Consider the following 21,050-nt stretch of genomic DNA (forward strand, 5'->3'; position numbering starts at 1 on the left):
CTTAATCTGCACTATCCAACAACAGCACTGCCATTTGCATTTAAAAGGACACACCCCAAAAACGGCACATTTTTGCTCACACCTACAAAGTGACAATATTAACATGCTATAATAAAATTTCTATATGATATTGTGAGCTAGAACTTCACATACATACTTTGAAAAACCAAAGATTTATGTGACATTTAAAAAAAAGGCTTGTGAAATGTCCCCTTTAACAAACATGCCTTAAAAGCATTACTTGTGTGCATTTTGAGGCAAAACAAATGGCACTGATGTATTTTAAGATATGTTGTTTTAAGTTTGGACAGCTCTTACATTTATTTTTGTCTAATCCCTGTCCGGAAAAAACGCCACATAGAGTATATATGTCTAAATGGATGTTTTTACATTGTAGTATATAGCAAACTATCAAACCAAATGGCACAATTATATTTACAATTTAAGATATTTTCTGGTCGTCAGACATTCGTTTGTTCGTGTCAAATTTTACTTGTGGTTTCCTCTGTGAACTCTGTGTGGACTCTGAACATCCACTACGATGACCTTGGGACCAGATGGTTAAAAGTATTTCAAAATATGTTTAAGAAAAATTTGCTCTGGCATTAGCTTCAATGTCCATCCAGTCCCAATTTGGGTTTGAAATTGTATCTATTTATAATAATTATTACAAAAGGGTCCAAATATATTTTGGGTAGACTTTGTACTGGAAAAAAAACATTTATTAGAATCAAATATTTGAGTTCACCCACCAAAGTCAGAGAGTAAACTAGCTCCTTAGCCCCATGTTTTTCCTCAGCATTTTTCCTCACTTAATATAATCAATTTTTATTTCACGAGGCTAACATACTTCTGCTGTGTTTTTTTTTCTTATGAGAGATCTTTTGTTCAGAGCTGGACAGGAGCACATTATACGCCTGAACACAATGGCTGTTGACAGACAAAATTCCAAAGGTGCCATCTCCAGTCATCCACGTTCTCATGCCATTAATCTTCGGATTCATGAGGGGAATCCCACTGCTTGTGATTCATATCCCTCTGCTCTGTATAATAGCGTTTGCTTCATGTATTTGCTTTTACACATTCTTAAATTGCACAGCCTACAGTTTGTACAAGTCAAATGTTTGGATCTTTGATAAGTCTTGTGCTTCAATGCTTAAAGTTTGACTTTTCTTTTGCAGTTGCACAAAATTACATGAATAATTTAGCTGGAGGATTCATGCATGTAAAACGTTCGCAGATGCGTGTCCACATGCAAATTAATTACTATTAATGCCTTCCCACCATTCGGGACGCTCTCGCATTACAGACATAATGGGTTTGTCTCCGCGCACTAGCTGCGCCCCGCGCACGGCCCCTGACCGGGGGCCCAGGCACTCGCAAATCTCTCGGTCTGCTAATCACTTTCTCTTCTACCTTTCTGAAGAAGCAGTGTGAGGTTACGTCAGACCACCAAAAGTGCAGGCCAAGCAAATGAGCGGCTGAGGAGCTATTTGTAGGCATTGCTGCTGAAGCCGGGGACGGCTGCTCACCCTTCTGCGATCAATGCTTTAAACTCGCTATAACACTAAGCAGCATGCACCGCATTTCTTTATTTCGTTGGGAATGAATGCACTTGGAGAAATGGGATATTGCGCATCCATCCAGTGCGCGTAAAAGCGCAATTAGTTGGAATTCAACATTTAAATCTAAAAAAATGAAAACTTAAAAGGAGCGCGGCACACGATGACGATTCTGCATATTTCAGCAGGCAGATTGTTGCGTTATAAGATACGTTTCTATTAAATCTCTTTTGCTTTGAATTCACCATGCCTCACGCGCGCAACAGGAACCCGAGTCCAATCCCTGAGGGGTCATGGGACACTGGATTGAAAGAGATGAACGAGACCTGGAAGGGGGCTATTGCTTGCTTGGGGGTTGCCATCTTTTTTGTCATGACAATTGGGATCATTTATTGGCAAGTTGTGGATCAGCCCAACAAGAACTGGATTCTGAAGGGGACTTTCAGCGGGCTTATATGGGAGAGGCGGACGCAAACCCTGGTCATCCAGACACTGAGCGAGGACAAAACTTTCGCCGAGATTGACGTCGGGAACGTGGGGAACCCCGACATTGAGGTTCCCTTCGTAAGGAACTTGTGCTGGCTTAACAAAACCGAGTTCTGCTATACATGGGACTCTGTTGCAGAGGTGAAAATATCTTTGGAAACAGAGGAGGCATCGGAAACTGAATGCTACACTGTAACCTGGTCTCCAATTCACTGTCATGTGGACCTAAAGGTAAAAATCTTATTAAAATTACACTATTAAAACTAAATTAAATGTTCTGCCATAAGAGAACCTTTAAAAGTTCCACAAAGAATGTACACTTTTTAAAATAAAGGTGCTTAAAAGGTTCTTCAAAGCGATACCATATAGAATAACCATTTTTGGTTGCTCAAAGAACCATTAGAAGAACCATTTCATACCCTTTTATAAAAAAAATGGTTCTTTATGGATTTATTTAGCCAACAAATGGTTCTTCTGTGGCATCATGCAACAACTTTATTTTTAATAGTGTACCTGCTTCTATCTTAGTTTTGTAGAAAACTTTCATGAAAACCAAAAAAATAATCTAAATGAAACATCAAGAACTTGTTTAGTTTCAAAAAATCATGTATCACATCTAAGAACCTGATATGTCATATAAAGGGTCTTTGCTTAACTTTAGATGGTTTAATGAACCATAAATATTTTTTTTAAGAGGATGTGGAATTAAATTTATTTTTTGTAAGATTTTACATTTGATCTGTATGCTTTGCTTCATAACTGTATTATGTAACTTTAATTTACCATTTAATTTTATGTGACTTCAAATAGTACAACATGTTTGGTTATCATTGTTATTTTTATAGCATTATTTTCATGTTAAAAGTATAAAGGGGATTTATATGCATTCTTTCCCTTCCAAAATGTTTAACCCCTGTGTTCAGGCACTCATATAGATCAAGATACATTTCACTGTTATGCAATGAGACAATACCTGTCTTTGTTCGGCTAATCTTTATGCATTTCGGAGGTTTTGGTCATTTAATCCCTTAATTTTTTTACCCTAGTAAATCCCTCATGTGTTACTTCAGATTCAAACCCAAGAACACATTGTTTAGTTAAATCCTTTGCAATGCACCTGTTTTTATGTGTTATGAGAGCAAAAAGCTGTTTTGGTGGATAAGAGTTAAATAAGAGTCTTTACAGTAAACTAATAGCCTTTACTAGCATGCACTATTGTATTATTCAAACATAACAAGATACATATAATCTCTTCTTTAATTCTTACTGTGCATTCATGCATATAACAGCTATTTCAATTCAAAGCAATACAGTGCATTCAAAGTCCACATGTGTTATTTGGGAATCGAACCCATGGCTTTGGCGCAGCTAACCTAAAAAGCATTGCACCAAAGTCATGCTCTTTCTTCATCCTTCAGGACTGTTTCTCCATGGCGAACGTTTCGTGGTACGGAGGCGCCAGCGTCCACGCGCCCAGCTGGCCAATAAACGACGCAAACATTTCCATGCAATCCTTCAGAGTCAGCGACCTGAGGGACAACCCCTCTGGCTTCGGATCGGTTTTAGAGCGTTACTTCCTGGGATCCTCAGGTAAGCGACGAGGAGCTCCATCTCACCGACAAATTTAGCCACCCTGTCCTTTCACACTCTGTTGACCAGTCCAAACATGTATCCATTTGTGACTATGTATACAATGCAAAAGCGTCCCTGGCCCGGCACCACAGGGACCTACTGTACATAGAGAGCGTAACACAATACGGATGGTTACTTCTGCGTGGTGAAAGATTGCAAAACAAAGAACATCAGCCCTGTGTCTTCAACGAAGCCGTTGGCATCTGTCAGCAGTTGCCTCGGGTTTCTATTGAGGGGTAATTAAACAAACAAGGTCAGATTTAAATAACCTGTGTGTTTATGTTTCACTGCTGGTTTGGAGAGAGGGTGCACGGGATGTTCATGGAAAGATGATGAGTTCAGACATCATTAAGGACACTGTCTGACATTTTGTCTGTAATGTTTTGGAGATTTAAAAACAGAAATATCTATTTTTAATTTAAAAACAAGTGCAAGGATTTTTCACATCTTTTTAAATAATCCTAAAGGATTATTAGGAACACCATACTAATACTGTGTTTGACCCCTTTTCGCCTTCAGAACTGCCTTAATTCTACATGGCATTGATTCAACAAGGTGCTAAAGGAGCATTCTTTAGAAATGTTGGCCCATATTGATAGGATAGCATCTTACAGTTGATGGAGATTTGTGGGATGCACATCCAGGGCACGAAGCTCTCGTTCCACCACATCCCAAAGATGCTCCATTGGGTTGAGATCTGGTGACTGTGGGGGCCATTTTAGTACAGTGAACTCATTGTCATGTTCAAGAAACCAATTTAAAAATGATTCGAGCTTTGTGCATTTTCCTGCTGGAAGTAGCCATTAGAGGATGTGTACATGATGGTCATAAAGGGATGGACATGGTCATAAACAATGCTCAGGTAGGCCGTGGCATTTAAACGATGCCCAATTGGCACTAAAGTGTGACAAGAAAACATTCCCCACACCATTACACCATTGCATTAATGAGAAATTGGACAGGTGTTCCTAATAATCCTTTAGATGAGTGTATGTTATTAAAATACATATTTATCTTTAATTTTGTGTAATATAAAATGGTACCTCTCATAATAATTTGCAGCATTTGGGTTATTGTGCGTTATTAGTTTTAGGCAGTTGTTATCTCGAAATAACATACCTTGGAATGATGCGACTGACCAATCAGAGTCAAGCATTCTAGAGTGTCGTGTAAAAAGACTTTATAATTTGGGGGGAGGGGCGTTTACTTTCTATATGAACAAACGCCTGTTATAAAGATAAGTATGCCAGTAATTTTACTCCATTTCACAGACTGGAAAAAAAAAATGTAACACTATCGATGTGTAACATAAATCAGAAATGTGTTCATCTGCAAGTACATTTGTAACTTTTGAGATATTCCCTTGATTGAGAAGTATTTAGTAAGGCTTACAGTGCCGCTCGTGACTATTCATCTGACGGACGCAAATTCAAAATATGTGTTCGGAGTGTCATGTGTGTTGCTCGTGTTTTCAAAATATGTGTTTGTTGTGTAATGTGAACCATGTGCATCACGTGTTTTGTCAAAATAAGTGCCTGCTGCACGCGCGTCAAAATCGTTTACGATGAAAGAGACGCTCACGTTCTCAAAATACACACAAGACACTCCCTTAACAGTAAACTCTGATTACGCATGAGATTATGCGAGTATCTGGCAAACGCGAGTGTCTCTTTTATCATAAAGCCTTTAGATGCATCTACAGCAGGCACTTATTTTGACAAAACACGTGATGTACATAAGTTCACTCAACACACGAAACACATATTTTGAAATGACGAACCACACACATGACGGGCTACAAACAACTTGTGACGAACTTCGCATCGTCGCCCTCAAAAAAAGAAGTCACCGGACGCCACTGGGTGCTTATCTGTTCATCTAAACAAGCTCGCTACCTGTTTGTGATGTAGGTAGTGAGTCTTATTACAATAATATTGCACTTTAATATGCACTATCCAACCACTGCACTGCCATTTAGTGAGGAAAGAAAGAGATTGACAGCAGAATTGAGTTTCAGTTTTCATTATTTGCATTTTAAAGGACACACCCAAAAACGGCACATTTTTGCTTACACCTACAAAGTGGCAATTTTAACACGCTATAATAAATTATCTGTGGGGTATTTTAAGCTAAAACTTTACATATGCACTCTGGGGACACCATAGAGTTATTTTACATCTTTTAAAAAATATCATAATACGACCCCTTTAAATGCAAATTTTGTGTTATTTGATGGCAAAAAGTTTGGTTGGAGATGTGGCTTAGTGGTGTATGCATGTGCAGCATTGCACTGTGGTGCTCAGGTCGGCGAATTAAATTCAAAGTTGAGTAATTTTCTTCTTATCAAGCACTGAAAAGGGTTGTGAAACAATATCAAGTGTGCAAAGGCTCTGTATGTTAAGCTAAAAGTTAATATGTTTATTGGAGAGGTGCTGAAATGACACAGTGTCCGGGCTATCCAAGCGTGCCATGAGAGGCTCGTGTGGGTGGGCAGCTGCTCTCCAAACTTGGTTCCCATTCGCACCCTCGAAGCAAACCTCGCCAACCACACACAATCCAGCAATTAATAACCACATTTACTCGACACAGTCACGCTTTCTTTTTGAGGTTGTGTCGTCTGCGTTTGTGTCTGCGTCCGAACAGTTCGAGAGCTTTCAGCAACTAGAAGGTGAAAGCGGTAATCTGTGTACCAGACAGCCGAACAGAATTAGATTATAGCAAAAGGGTTACGGTCGTAATATCCATCATGTGACATAAACAATGGCCTTTTAGGATTTACTCGATCCCGCCACAGCCTTACGTAACGTCCTGAGCAGTTTAACCCATGATTTTAATCCCTTTTCCACCTCGCTAGAGGACGGCCAGAGATCTCTAAAACCCCTCTTTAATTGGCTCACTTTAAAAAGAGAAACGTCGAGCTTCCTGCCAACGCAGCTGTCTCGTGTTGCCAAGTAACTACAGACATATGATGGTATACTGTATTATGACCAGTGGCACAACAATGACAACCACGTTGGCTCGGATTCGTAAGGCAACACAGCAGCTGACCGCCACAACAGGTCAGCATCTATCGGTAGACGGTGTGTTGAAAATCAAGGTAATTGTTTTTCATGAGTCGGCCTGTAAAACGAGACCCAAAGGCAAACTCGAACATTTCAGCACTGAATATTTACATATACTGTAGGCCTTGAAATCAGATAGCGGCTTTGGTCATGCAATGTCTGTCGAATAACTTGTTGATGAGAGACATTATTGAAGTGTCCAGACATATTGTGTCCTTTACCGGGTTCGCCATGATGATGGCACTGTCTCTTAAAGAGACAGAGAGATTTTACATTCGCAGCAGTTGCACGCAGCAATTTTTGCTATTTAGATTTTTTATGAAATGAAAAATTCACATTTCTACACATTCAGGTAGCTGTAAAAAGATGCACAGGTTGCATAGGTAAAACACATGTTGGAATGTTGGTAAAAAATTCTCAATTTAAAATTTCAGACAAATTTTTCTCATCTTTGTTTTTAAAAGGGACATATCATGAAAATCTGACTTTTTCATGCATGTTTAAGTGCTATAATTGGGTCCCCAGTGCACCTAGAAAATGTGACAAAGAGTAGTTACTAACTAACATTTTCTTCAAAAATAGGTCATTAAAATCTGGCTCCCCTTGTGATGTCAGAAGGGGATAATACCGCCCCTTATTCTGCACTATCCAACCCCGGCACTGCCATTTAGTGCAGAGTTCAGCTCATTTGCATTTTAAAGGACACACCCAAAAACACATTGCTCACACCTACAAAGTGACATTTTTAACATAAAATTATAAATTATCTATGGGGGTATTTTGAGATAAAACTTATATGTACACTGTAAAAAAATCCGTAGAAATTACAATGTTATTGCAGCTGGGTTGCCGGTAATTTACCGTAGATTTAAATTTATGTTATTTACTGGCAAGAGTTTGTTCAAAGTTAAATAAATTTTAAATATTAACAAGTCTTTATCTTTACAGAATAAAACTATACAGTAACAGCCTCATGCAAAGCATTCTGGGAACCAGAAATCATCATCAACCTTTTTCTGTTTTTTGCCTCAGATTTTGTTTCCCAGAATGTTTTGCTTGATGCTGTTTTTTTAGTTTTTTCTGTAAAGACAAAGACTTGTAAATGTTAAATGTTCATTTAACTTTGAACAAAATGTTGCCAGTAAATAACATAAATTTAAATCTACGGTAAATTACCGGCAACCCAGCTGCAATTTCTACGGATTTTTTTACAGTGTACTCTGGGGACACCAAAGATTTATTTGACGTCTTGTGAAATGTCCCCTTTAAAACATTTAAGCAGTGCATAAAATCAAATTGACCCAAACAGTGCACATTAAAACAAAGCAATACTTTTTTTAAATAACCTGCTTTGGCTTTGTCTGGTATTAAACACCCGATTTATAGTCGTCCGTAAGCTCTACGCCGTAAGTTATCCGTAGCCTGTGCGTAGCCTGGCGGTCTGCGCGTGTGTTTGCACGACGACGCAAAATAATAAATGAAAACCGACGCGGAACCTACGCCGTCGCTGGTACGCTGTAGGACTTTTCACCATTCAGTCATTTATGACCTTAAAATAAAACCCATCCTCCACTATTTTACATCACTTCCTGCATGGAAGTCTAAGAAAAATTTGCCTAGATAAAAGCTTTAATAGAGTTAATAATACATGTTTTTATATTTAATGAAATTTTAAATACACTTATATATACTATAAATGTAATTAGTATACCTTACATTGCCATAATTGTTTAACTTTCATTACACCTTTTCCCCTATTAAAAAAATCCATTGTTTCAAAATACAGCTGTTTCGAAAAATATTTTTAAATTTATTGTTTCTGTTTTACATAATTTTTCATTGTCACTTAATACTGTATATACACTGTGAAAAGTTGGTTCAACTTAAAAAATTACTTTAATTGGTAAAAATTACTTTTAAAGTAAAAAATCTTAATTTTTTTAAGTTGATTGAACTTTTCACTTTTTATAGTGACTCGTGTGTATGCAATATGCGGTATATTTATTATAAAATCTATTCTTTATTCCTATGAAATTATTCCACTTTTTGCTCTTATCCAGCCCATATTAGGTGAAAAGAATGAGATGGATGCTGTTATTCATCTTTGCTTTAAAGACAGAGTGGAAAATATTTCAGGAAAGCTGGTAGTAGTTACTGTGGGGAATGATTCTAAAAATAAGAGTCCCCCCCCTTTAAAGTTCTGTAGAGTCCACCTTGCTCATAACTCAAGCCAAAGTCTCTTAAACGTCAGCTAACGACAGTTATTTATTTCCCCTTCTGCAGATTCCTGTATGTTATACACACCTGAACAAAGAGGCCTCTGAGCTTTTCAAAACTCAATGGGAAAACTCACAGAAGCATTTAACTCCATAAAAATCAGATTTTTTTTCTTAAATGTAAATCTATATTAGTTTAATGCACCTTGCTTATAAAATGTGTGCTCACATAAAAAGATAAACCAAACAAAAATCTACTGTTATAAATTTTGACCTATTGTCCATTTTTCTTGCTCATCGGAGTAGTTTCACCACATTATTCAGTAGTTTTTATTCATCCAAAAACGAAAATTCTGTCATTATGCACCCTTAATTTGTTTCAAACCTGTATTCAAGAAGTTTTGAAGCACCATTGACTTCTATAGAAAGAAAAATACACTATGGAAGTCAATGGTGCTCCAAAACCGTTTGGTCACAAACATTGCTCAGAATATCTTCCTTTGTGTTCAGCAGAACAAAGAAATTTATACAATTTGTGGGTGAGTAAATGATGACAGAATTTTCATTTTTGGGTAAATTATCCCTTTAATGGTGAAAAAAAGTAATCACTGCAGCAATGCAACAAACATGATTGAATAATGTGCAGCTACTTAATTTATCTATGTTTGATTCACAATTAATGCATTTGGCTGATGCTTTTATCCAAGGTTATCCCATTTCTCTGAATTTTGAACTTTTTTTGTTGCTAATGGGAAGCGGTACACTAGCATCTTCAGGGCTAAAGGGACATTTAAAGGTACAGTTTGTAAGATATTTGCACTAAAATATCCAAACACCTCTTGGACAGTGTTATATATTTTGTCCAGCTGATTACTTACAATATCTGTAATGTTTTCAACTACTTGTAAATTATGAGATCAATGCCATTCTTAACAGTGACATGGGGCAGTGCAGTCGCCTGTCAATGATGTTAATATCCACATTACCCTTTATAACTAATGTAGAAAACACATGACAACAATGAAGCCTGATTTAAGGGGCGGGGCTGAAAAGTAACAGGGCTGTGACCTCATCCAAAAAGAAAGTTTTATTTTGATGAAACGTTATGAAAACAAACTTTATTTGAAACAGTGTACATTAAGGTGACCAGACGTCCCTGTTTCCCGGGACAGTCCCGTTTTTTGAGACATATAAGAAAGCGTCATTATCATCAATCAAGTTATCATAAGATTTGAAAACAGTTAAAGTTATCAGGAGTTAAGGTACTAACTACTCGTGTTAAATTAAAGTAATAAACCAATAAAGTGAACTGATCACAGTATGGTACTGAGCATTTGTTTTGTGTAGGCTAAATATATTTACTTTTTGCATTATTTCTTCTTTTCTTCACGTTTACAATGCTATCAAATCAGCTGAAATAGTACCTTAGAAGTCGTTTCTTGTATAAAAAAAGGAAAACATTAGATTTAGGCTACAGAAATTGTTCAATTAATTGAATTAGAAACACTGCAAAAAAATGACTTTCTTATTAGTGTTTTTCTCTTGTTTTCAGTACAAATATAAAAAAATTCTTAAGTCAAGATGTATTTTCTTAATGGGCAAAATTAACTAAAAAAAATAAGTCAAATTTTTAGACCAAAATATCAAATTTGTGCTTAAAAAAAAAAAAAAACTATCTGCCACTACTTAATTCAAGAAAAATTTTCAAGAAAAATATTTTTGCATGTTTTGAGCACAAATTCACTTCAATTAAATTTTTTGTCTTAAAGATAAAATTTTACTTATCAAGAAAATGCATCTTGATTTAAGAATTTTTTAGATATACTAAAAACAAGAAAAAAATACTATTAAGTAAGAAGTAAGTTGTTTTTTGCAGTGAACCCACAACGATAAAAGAAAACTTTCAAAAAACGTTTTGTCCCCATTTTTAATTCATAGATAACAACAAATTACATTTTAATGATATTTTGACAATTTAACTAGGAAATGTCCCTGGTTTTCATTTAAAAAATCTGGTCACCTTACATACACTATAAAAATAATTACTGCCTTAAATTAAGAAATCAATTAATTTAAATTAATTAATTAATCAAATTAAAGTCATTTAAATGTACTCTTTTAAATCTTGACTAAATAAGTTGCTTTAACTTAAAAAAAAAGTTGTAAATGCTTCACTTATTTTATTGAGTTAAAATAATGTAAAAAAATATGTTGCAATGACTTATTACAGAATTGTACATTTTAATATTTGTTTGTAAATTATTGCTTTTATATTAACACCATTAACATTTTTGAATGTCATTTAGTCTCAAAAGAGTTTACATTTACATTCTATGCAAATGTCAACCTCAGCAGTTTTTACCTAAAGTTTTTATCTCATATGTCAATATTTGGTGGTTTAAATATCCATGCAAAATCTCTGTTAAAGTTTATAAAGCATTTTTTCACTATTTACCATAGTTAAGTAAGTGCAAATTTCCATAACGGAGAAAAGTCACATGCATATCATTGCTTCTTCCTCATAAATGCGCATACAAAAATGTTATTGAAATAAATATTACATATTCCCAGAGCCGTCCATTCTCCAGTTATTGGGTATTATTGCTTCTGCATTTCACATAATTCCCACAAAGTATGTTGTCTCCCAAAAACTTGTGTCTGGACACATCAGGGCGGGTTTATAAAAATATCAACTTTAAAATGTCACATTCATAATGCTGGAATCGCCAATTTTTACATCTCAGAAATGCATTACATGTTTTTCACAATTCAAACGTCCCCATAGAGGAAGAATTAGGATGAGACTGTGAGTTAGGGGCAAGGGTTGAAATCCGAGAAGCAGGAGGAATTCCAGCCAGGGCAGCTACATCTGCGGACACAATTATCCAGTTCACATAATCTCAACCTTTCAGGTGCATAAAGAGGCTAGAAACAGTGCCACACTCTTCAGGTCTCTGAGCTTTTTGGAATACAAAGATTCACGTATGTATCCCAGTGGTTCCTCTTTCAAGCTTCTTGGAATTTCCCTGATGCATCAGGCTTTAAAGTGTGCTTTACTGAGACAGGTCGAAAGATGGTGTTTGGTTTCCATCATGCTGTTTCTGCCATTCACACAGAGTCACGGATGGAGTGATCGTGTGATCTGACGCGCGACTTCTCCGTAGCGGATGAGAAGATTAGAATTCTGGAAACGTGAAACGCCATAACTCGTTTTGCTTCCGTTATGTGATGTATTTCAGAATCAAATGATTTAAAATGTAGGACGGGACTTTATTTTAACTGGAAATTGAATGTGATAAAGTGGAGCCTGGTGGTTGACAAATAAGACGGTTTTGTGATGTGAGCCAAGGAGGAAAGTCATTTGGGAGTTATTGCATTCATGTTATTAATTCATACTTTTTGCATTGGATTACAAAGTTTTAGATTAATATGCACGGGTGAATACATGCACAATATTGAGCGCACAATATATGTTTAAGGAAAATAAATAGATATACTGTATAATGTACCAAAAAAACAAGACATTATTGCTCCCAACATGTGAAATAAGGTGCAATGACATGCTGTGGCATGACATATACACTCACCTAAAGGATTATTAGGAACACCTATCCAATTTCACATTAATGCAATGGTGTAATGGTGTGGGGAATGTTTTATTGTCACACTTTAGACCCCTTAGTGCCAATTGGGCATCGTTTAAATGCCACGGCCTACCTGAGCATTGTTTCTGACCATGTCCATCCCTTTATGACCACCATGTACCTATCCTTTAGGGGACATCATAGTTTTTCATTTGGCAAAAACTAAAGACTGTATGCCCTTAAACTGGTGCATTTTATATTATATTTTTATTATATTTTAAGATATACTATGATGATACTATGCCCTTTCAATGTGCATCTATATTAACATTTATGTATTTTATCCAAAGCAACTTTTGTGTTGCTAATGCAATGCTTTGCCATTTGAGCTCCATGAAGAAATAAGAATAAATGTTGTTTTTCTTTTAAAGGTGTGTCTGTTCTAGTGGCTCCGAACGTCCCTCTACATGTGGGATTTGAAAGCAGACAGCAATTTTGTTTGCAAACCCCCGCCAGTATGGAGCGACCGCCCCTGCAGTACACCGTGTGCGTCGGACACAACGTTAAAGCCGTCCATCAGGAGTCAATGCGGCAGCTCTCCACAGCCACTCGACAAATGCCGAACATGGATGTCTTAAGGTATAGACAAACACATTTGTGACAATGTATGATTTGTTGGAATCGGACAAAAAACATTACAGATGTGTTTGGAGTTCATAGAGTCAGCAAAATCAAATTTGAGAAAAGATTTTTGAAGGTTTAATAACAAAATCTCTGCATCCATACCTTAAATCACTGGTTAAAACTAATAGATTTAGACATAAAGTCAAAAACATTACTATAGGAAAAATATATGTTCTTTCTTTTATTGTTTGATTGACATTGAGACAGACAGTTTTAAAGGAAAACACCACTGTTTTTCAATATTTTACTATGTTCTTACCTCAACTTAGACGACTTAATACATACCTATCTTTTATCAATGCGTACACTTAATCTTTGTACAGCGCGTCGTGAATGTGTTAGCATTTAGCCTAGCCCCATTCATTCCTTAGGATCCAAACCTGGATGAATTTAGAAGCCACTAAACACTTCCATGTATTTGCAATTTAAAGACTGTTACATGAGTAGTTACACGAGTAAGTTTGGTGGCACAAAATAAAACGTGGTGATTTTTAAAGCAAATAAAAAATTAGAACTATATTGTATGGCGGAAGATTGAATGCCAATCACAACATCAGGCCCTATTGTGCACGGGGCACAGTCTAAAAGGGTGTGTCTGAATCCACTTTTGCTAATTTAACGACGGAAAAAATGGTTTGTGCGCCAAGTGCACAGTCTAAAAGGGTTGTTCCTATTCTTGTAATGAGTAATGGGTGTCTCCTGTAAAAGCCAGTTGTGCTCGTGCCATGCCGATTCCCTATTTAGATGGCGGAATTTGTAAACTGAAAAACTAAAAAAATTGCATTGTTTTTATTTGTATTGAAATTGTTATTTTTTGTATTAAAACCTTTGGTTGTCTTTAAAAGTCATTTTCTTTCAGTCATGGAAGAGAAATTAGCAGGCTTTTAATTGCTGTATGGATAGCCTACACGATCAGCGTAATCTGAAAGAATAGTTTACAAATATGCAAGAAAGGGTTTGTACTCTAAAAATTCTTTATTTGTAACAAAAAACAGGAGATAAAGAATTTACAAACGTTTGGAGAGCCGAAATGTTTCAGCACTCCGACAGTGCTGTATTTTTTTTTAAAGCATTACTTAAAAAAGGTTCTCATCTCATCATATCCACAGGTACAAAGTCATCATATACAATAAACAATAAAGCATTAAAAATAGATGCAATATTTGCATTTGTAGAGCTCTTTTCCAAAACGCGATAAAAGCCATTTAAAAAGAGAGAGAGAGAGAGAGAGAGAGAGAGAGAGAGAGATGTGAAATATATTAAGCAAAAGAGGTTCCTCATGCCCTGCTAAGAAGAAAACTTAAATGGTGGAGGGAGTAATAGCAAGTTCGTTATGTGTAATTCTGTTTATTTCATACTGGCTCCAATGTATCTGAATAATTTACTTATTCATTTATAGTATGAAGAGTTCCTGAGTATATGTTGCATGTTGTCTTATTTTATTTTTTTTGTTTGTTTTTTTTTAAAGAAAAAAACAAATTTATGGAAAAAATATATGGATTCAGTGGCGGTCCTGGCTAGATTTACGCCCTGGGCGAACCATCCCTTCGCCGCCCCCAGAAATTTTTTTTACCCCCAAATCCCGCCACCAACACGTATTATTTTATTATATATAATCTTAAATACAAAAAGGTAACAAGAACAGAGAAAAACAAGATAAATAAATGTAATACAGTACACACACACACACACACACACACACACAAACACACATGTCTGTTGGCCATGGCTGCTGTGGAAGTATCTGACTCCTCATTTTTGCCAGTGGGTGCTCTAACTCCAAAATATTTCAGAAGTGCCCCTGAATTTACAATTAATATACAATATGTAAGTTAGATACACTTACATCACGCATCAGTTACCCAATTAAAATGACCATAACACATATTTTATTAGTTTATAGGATGTTAACAAATGCTAAGCATACACTAAAATTATTTAAAATGCTATCACTGTGTAGCTTACAAAATGGCATGTCAATTTATATTAGAAGTTATTTAAGTTCACATATAGCGTATATAGCAATAAAAAAGGACACAGTCAGGAGGTCTGTGTGAGTTTGCACTTGTTGTGTTGCAAACACAAACTAGACTGTGTGTGTTGCCTATGGGTGAATTTAGTTGCATGACATGGTGCCTCAATTCTAATAGTTGCTAGTTCAGCAAAACTAAAACAAAAAAAAAAACAGTCGTGTTCTGTGGCTAATAGCAACATATTAGCAAGGCTAATATAAATAACGTTAGCCTATTTCCTACTTTCACTCACGTCGTCACTCATAAATCGGCATACCTTTATCTTTATAATTTTTCCTCATCTTCTTTTCTTCTTTTTCTGATCTGGGCAACTTATGGCTTCTTTGGTCTTTTAATTCGATCCATGGAATGATGATGATGAAGACTCGACATCATTAACTTTGCATTACATTTTGCCAACAACATCCGTTCGCCCGTCAATCAACCGGTGTCACGTGACGTGAGTCACGTAGATGACTCTACAGATTTTTTTTTCACAAAATCCAATTGATAACATGTTCGTAGGTATATGGGTCTATGTTAATTTTAGGAATGAAAAATACAATTTATGTGGAAGCAGACGCAGCAGTTTGTGTTGTGTGGCCTCTGGCCTGGGATCAGTCTATCCCTCGCTCGCCCCCTATAAGGCGAGCGGTTTAGAGTTGCAAGTTGGCCCGCCCCTTTCTCCCGTGCCTCTTCGTTTCTGACACGCACACAACCTGTGTATGACTCTCAGCACTAACTTGACATGGAAATGAGCGTTAGTCTAAAAAACCGCTTTGATGTTTTTTTTTTTTTTTTTTTTTTGAATGCGCTCGTGCGCCCTCACGTAGATTGCGCCCTGGGCGTTCGCCCACATTGCCCATAGCAAAAACCGGCCCTGTATGGATTTATAGTGTTTTGAAAAAAAATTAAATTAACTTTGAATTTATAATCAACAATATTGTTGTTTCATTTAATCGTCATTATTCAACATGTTCAAATTGAGCAAAAAACTATTTTAACAGAATAAATTGAATATTCACAAAATGTGTGGGTAAAAAAATAACTTTTTCTGAAAACTATTGAAATGGATTTATAGCGTTTTGGAAAAGAGCTCTTAATTTGTTTAAAGCAAAACATTTAATTACTTACCAGTCTACAAGTGAAGCAGCTCTTTACGCCTTCTAACGTCTCGTAATCGGTCCTCATTTATATCCAAGAGACTCAATAATAATCCTTTACATTTTAATCCCTTTAATTTTTCATATTTAAAAACGTTTGTGTGCTACTGCGCATCCATATGTGTGATAAGCAAACACGAGTTGTTGTCCCGTTTATAGGTGCATATTACTAACGCGCTCATTAAATAACAAAAACAATATTGCACCATTGACTTTAGATTTTAGAACAGGTTTTTGTTGGTCAATGGTGTAGTCTATTTTAGTTGCCTCAAAATAGCAACACGCCAATAATGCGCCTGAACACACCTCGTTTTTAGATCAGAACGCCCATGGGAGTAAAATTGGGCGCAAACGCATTTGCTATTTAAACAACGTGGCACTAAACGTGAAAATGGTAATTGCGCCGAGTTGAAACTAGCAAAAAAAGACACTTGTGTCGCGCATTGCGCTGGGTATATGATAGGGCCCATCATGTTACTGTCAGGGTTTTGGAACACAAGACACGAACCCAAATGCGGACGTTGACAACAAAGGACTTTATTGAACAGACAGGGTAAAACAGAAAAACAAAACCCACGAGGGGGCAAAACAAGACAGCGAAAACACGACACTTAACTTAACAAAACTAACAATAAACTTTTCCAAAACATGAAACAGACTAAGACTAAGCTAATACCAAATACTCACAATCAAACCAACAGGATATGCGACAAGACGAACGTGCACAGAACAGCAAACACAAGGACAATAAATAGGGACAAAGTAAATTACATACACCTGGAAATCATTACAAGTAAGGGATCGGGGAAAAAGTGACGAGACCCAGGAAATGCGTGGTCAGAATAAACCAATACTAAAACCACACATCTCCCACATAGAACAGATGTACTGTCAGAACCCTGCCATGCTAAACTAGATCTAAATACAAACAAGGATCTGGCAGGATTCTGACAGTTACAAAATAATTGTCAAAAATAGTCTATATATTACTTATAAGTTACGTTTTTGCTGTTTTATAATATTTTTATTATCTAGTGAACCTCAAAGAACATTATACAAATAAAAATAAATTGATATAACATTGACCAGGGGCGAAAATTTCATCTAAATGTTGGGGGGGACAATAAACATCTCAACAATTTTTGAAGGGGACACCAATAATACAGGCAAAATTGTACTTGCAAGGAAATGTGTACAGATAGAAAACGTTTCTCTTTCTATATAACGGACGCAAATGTAATTTTAATATACATGCATGCAGAGGTGGAAAGAGTAATAAAATATATCACTTAAGTAAATTAAAGTTAATAATATTTTACTTAAGTAAAAGTAAAGTTACTGGTCTATAAATATTCATGTAAAAGTAAAAAGTCATTTTAATTTTACTCAGAGTAAAAAGTTACTTTTTTACAGCGGGGAGAGGTTTCTAGTATAGTTCAAAAAGGACAAGGAAATATAAATCTCAAACTAGTTGTTTTTTGTCGTAGGAACATCTTTACAATAAAAGTGCAATAACAAAAAGTTAATAAAATAAAAAGCTTTTTTATAACTAAGAAACAGTTATGGAATTATTTAATGATTTTTACAGGTGAGTTATGCACTTTTGAAGCAAAAATAATATGATTCAGCAGCTAGTAAATACAATCACTATAGTAAGATTGTAATTGATGTATTGCTGGTAACATACATTATTTTATTAAAATATATACCTAATTTAAATGAGAATATCATGAGATGAGTGCCACAATACTTTTATCCTTTACACGTTTATTGTATAGCTTCCCTGACCTGTGTACCCGATGTCTTTCACTCTCTCTCTCTCTCTCTCTCTCTCTCTCTCTCTCTCTCTCTCTCTCTCTCTCTCTCTCTCTCTCTCTCTCTCTCTCTCTCTCTCTCTCTCTCTCTTTTTGCGCGTTCCCCCGCCCATCAATCAATCATCCGTGGCGCTTCTTGCTTTTTTATTTTTCACGGATATGATTTAAAATGTAGCGAAGTAGCCTACTATACTTTTTTAACAAAACATACTTAAGTAAAAGTAAAGGTACAGATTTTAAAAACTACTCAAAAAAGTAAAAGTACACAAAAAAAAACCAATTACAGCAACGTGAGTAAATGTAATTTGTTACTTTCAGCTCTGCCTCACCTCTGCATGAATGCACAAAAATGTTTTCTTGTTCGTTTATCTGCTTCTGTTCTCATAAAACGAAATATGTTCATGTTTATATGTCCAAATAGGCCCGTTTTAAAACATATGAGGATAAACTGATAAGTGGTGGGAACGTTGGTTTGTAGGTATATAGCTGATTAATGCGTCGGCTCCGTACACTTCTCAACCACCCGACTGTGTGGCGCTGACAGTGGACTAAACCACTGTGAGGCAAGGGAGGGGGGAATCCAAATGTTTACAACGTTTTTTGGTGTTGTTCCGTTTGCATTTGTATTGTTTTCTTCTTACACATCTATTTTAAGTATTATAAATCATTAAATTATTTTCAATACAGATATTTTAATGATATTTTAGGGGGGACAACCCTCAGATGGGGGGGTCCTGTCCCCCCCGTCCCCCCCCCGGGATTTCCGCCTATGACATTGACAAAAATACCTCTGTGTTTCACCAAAGATTATTCAGTCTTCTTTTTGGACATTAAAATTAACTTTATAGTTTCACCTGTCAATTTCACATTTGAGGTTTGTAATGTATAAGAAATTGATTTATACCATATGTTAAATATTAACCATTTCATCACTTATAACCAGGGGTTAAATTGGGATTTGTTATGTGGGGGGGCTCTGCGGGGAGGGGTACTTCAAGGGGTAACATGTTTAATACTGATGATAGCAAAGCCACTGGTGCACTCTAAAAAACAAACGGTGCTATATAGCACCAAAACAGTTGCTTTGGATCGTAACGATAGAAGAACCATTTTAGTGCCATATAGCACCGGTGAAGAACCAGTGAAGCACCAGTGAAGCACCAGTGAAGCACCTGTGTAGAACCATATAGTGCTATGTAGAACCATATGTGGTGCTATATGGCCCCTATATGGTTCTACACTGGTGCTTCACTGGTGCTTCACTGGTGCTTCACTGGTTCTTCACCGGTGCTATATGGCACTAAAATGGTTCTTCTATCGTTACGATCCAAAGCAATTGTTTTGGTGCTATATAGCACCGTTTGTTTTTTTAGAGTGTGTGTTTCAATGACATTCTGGACCTCTATAGGATTTGATAAGTTTCAGCTTTAAAGCTGTGCCAGAGGTTGACCCAAAATATTTTAAAAAGAGCTTCTGAATTTTAAATGATGCAAATCTATGAGTTTGACACCCTATATCCATTTGTTGCACATGTCATTATGCACAATTGATCAAATTTTAAAGGAAGTTAAAATAATTAACCTCCTTGAATAATTCTAGGCATAAGATAGGCTACCCCAAAAGACTCAATTAACAAGAAAAGGTACAACACACAGTACTGTATCAGCAACATGTCTTAGAAATTAGCCATAGAGATTCCCTATGCTGGTCAGCAGCTAAAACAATCATATAGTTAGGTTTGATTTGTGTTATCAAAATACATTATTTTATTCAACTATACAATAGTTATATCCAGTGTTATCCTTAACATAATGTAATTAGATGAGAGACATACATACTTTAATCCTTTACACGTTTCTAGTCTTCTATGAAGTTTTCTCGACGTGGGCACCATTCTTACCTCTCTGTCTCTCTCTCTGTGTCTCTCTCTCTCTCTCTCTCTCTCTCTCTCTCTCTCTCTGTCTCTCTCTCTCGTCAAATGATCCTGCGTGAGAGCGCGTTCTTGAAGTTCTGAGTGTTTTCGTTTGAGCTGCATAACTTGCGCGAAGACGCATTTAAAGGGAAAAGCGCGGGTTTTCGCGGCAATTGCGGCGCCCAATTCGTGTCATTTTCATCGCCCCGTGCGAGGACGCGCCTGGTTGCGTCTTTGCATTGACTTTGTATGTAATCTGCTCGCGCAAATCGTTAAACTTGCGTTGGTGAGTATGCATCATAATGAATGAAAACACATTATTCCCTTCGCGTCAGTGCACACGCACCAGCGCAGCGGGTACACTGGCAAGAGCAGAGCGAGACCTTCAGCCTATGTGCCGGGGCTTAGCCCCGGACGGCCCCGGCCCAATTTAAACCCTGCTTATAACGTTAAAATCTTGATCGTTATGGCATTGTCTTTAAAGTTTTGAAAAGTACTGACTTGGTTTTATTGGTGTTTTAGTTAGTTGTTTGCCGATTTGGTCTCCCAACCTGGCCAGCTAAAATGTATCCGAAATTCATGTGAACCATCACAACTGACCAGCCTAACCAGTCTTATTGTTCAATTCAGTTTGATGTACAGTAAAACCTCCACCCTAACACATAAACCGTTTCTGTTAAGGTTGCCCTTTTGGAAGTTTCTAGCAAATGTGGACTCTGGGGCCAAGCTTGAGAAAGAGCTGAGAACCTTCTCAAACCGTCTGAAGAGGCATCGCCTCAGTGAGGGAGTTATCAGACTCGATGAACATTCCACTGCTCTCCTCTCCAACATGGTGAGTTTCCACTTTCTTTCACCATTCTTCTTGCTTTCTTATTCTGATTGTCTTACTTTAGCCAAACAATAAACAACTACAGTACTTTATG

At 36.6% G+C, this 21,050-nt stretch overlaps 1 protein-coding gene across 2 annotated transcripts in view; it reads left to right on the forward strand.

Moving 5' to 3' along the window:
• Positions 1–1,348: 1,348 nt before the first annotated feature.
• The window catches only part of LOC135781628 (SITS-binding protein), a 43,613-nt gene continuing 23,911 nt past the window's right edge, over positions 1,349–21,050 (forward strand). For both annotated transcript variants that reach the window (XR_010545186.1, XM_065292235.1), the window contains exons 1-4: positions 1,349–2,279; positions 3,467–3,638; positions 12,974–13,181; positions 20,809–20,959. Coding sequence is in view for 1 of the 2 variants with exons in the window: in XM_065292235.1 (XP_065148307.1) it covers positions 1,809–2,279; positions 3,467–3,638; positions 12,974–13,181; positions 20,809–20,959 (1,002 nt within the window). In the remaining variant the exon portion in view is untranslated. The remainder of the gene's footprint in view (positions 2,280–3,466; positions 3,639–12,973; positions 13,182–20,808; positions 20,960–21,050) is intronic.

The sequence above is a fragment of the Paramisgurnus dabryanus genome, chromosome 23 (assembly GCF_030506205.2).
Source record: "Paramisgurnus dabryanus chromosome 23, PD_genome_1.1, whole genome shotgun sequence".
NCBI lineage: Eukaryota > Metazoa > Chordata > Actinopteri > Cypriniformes > Cobitidae > Paramisgurnus > Paramisgurnus dabryanus.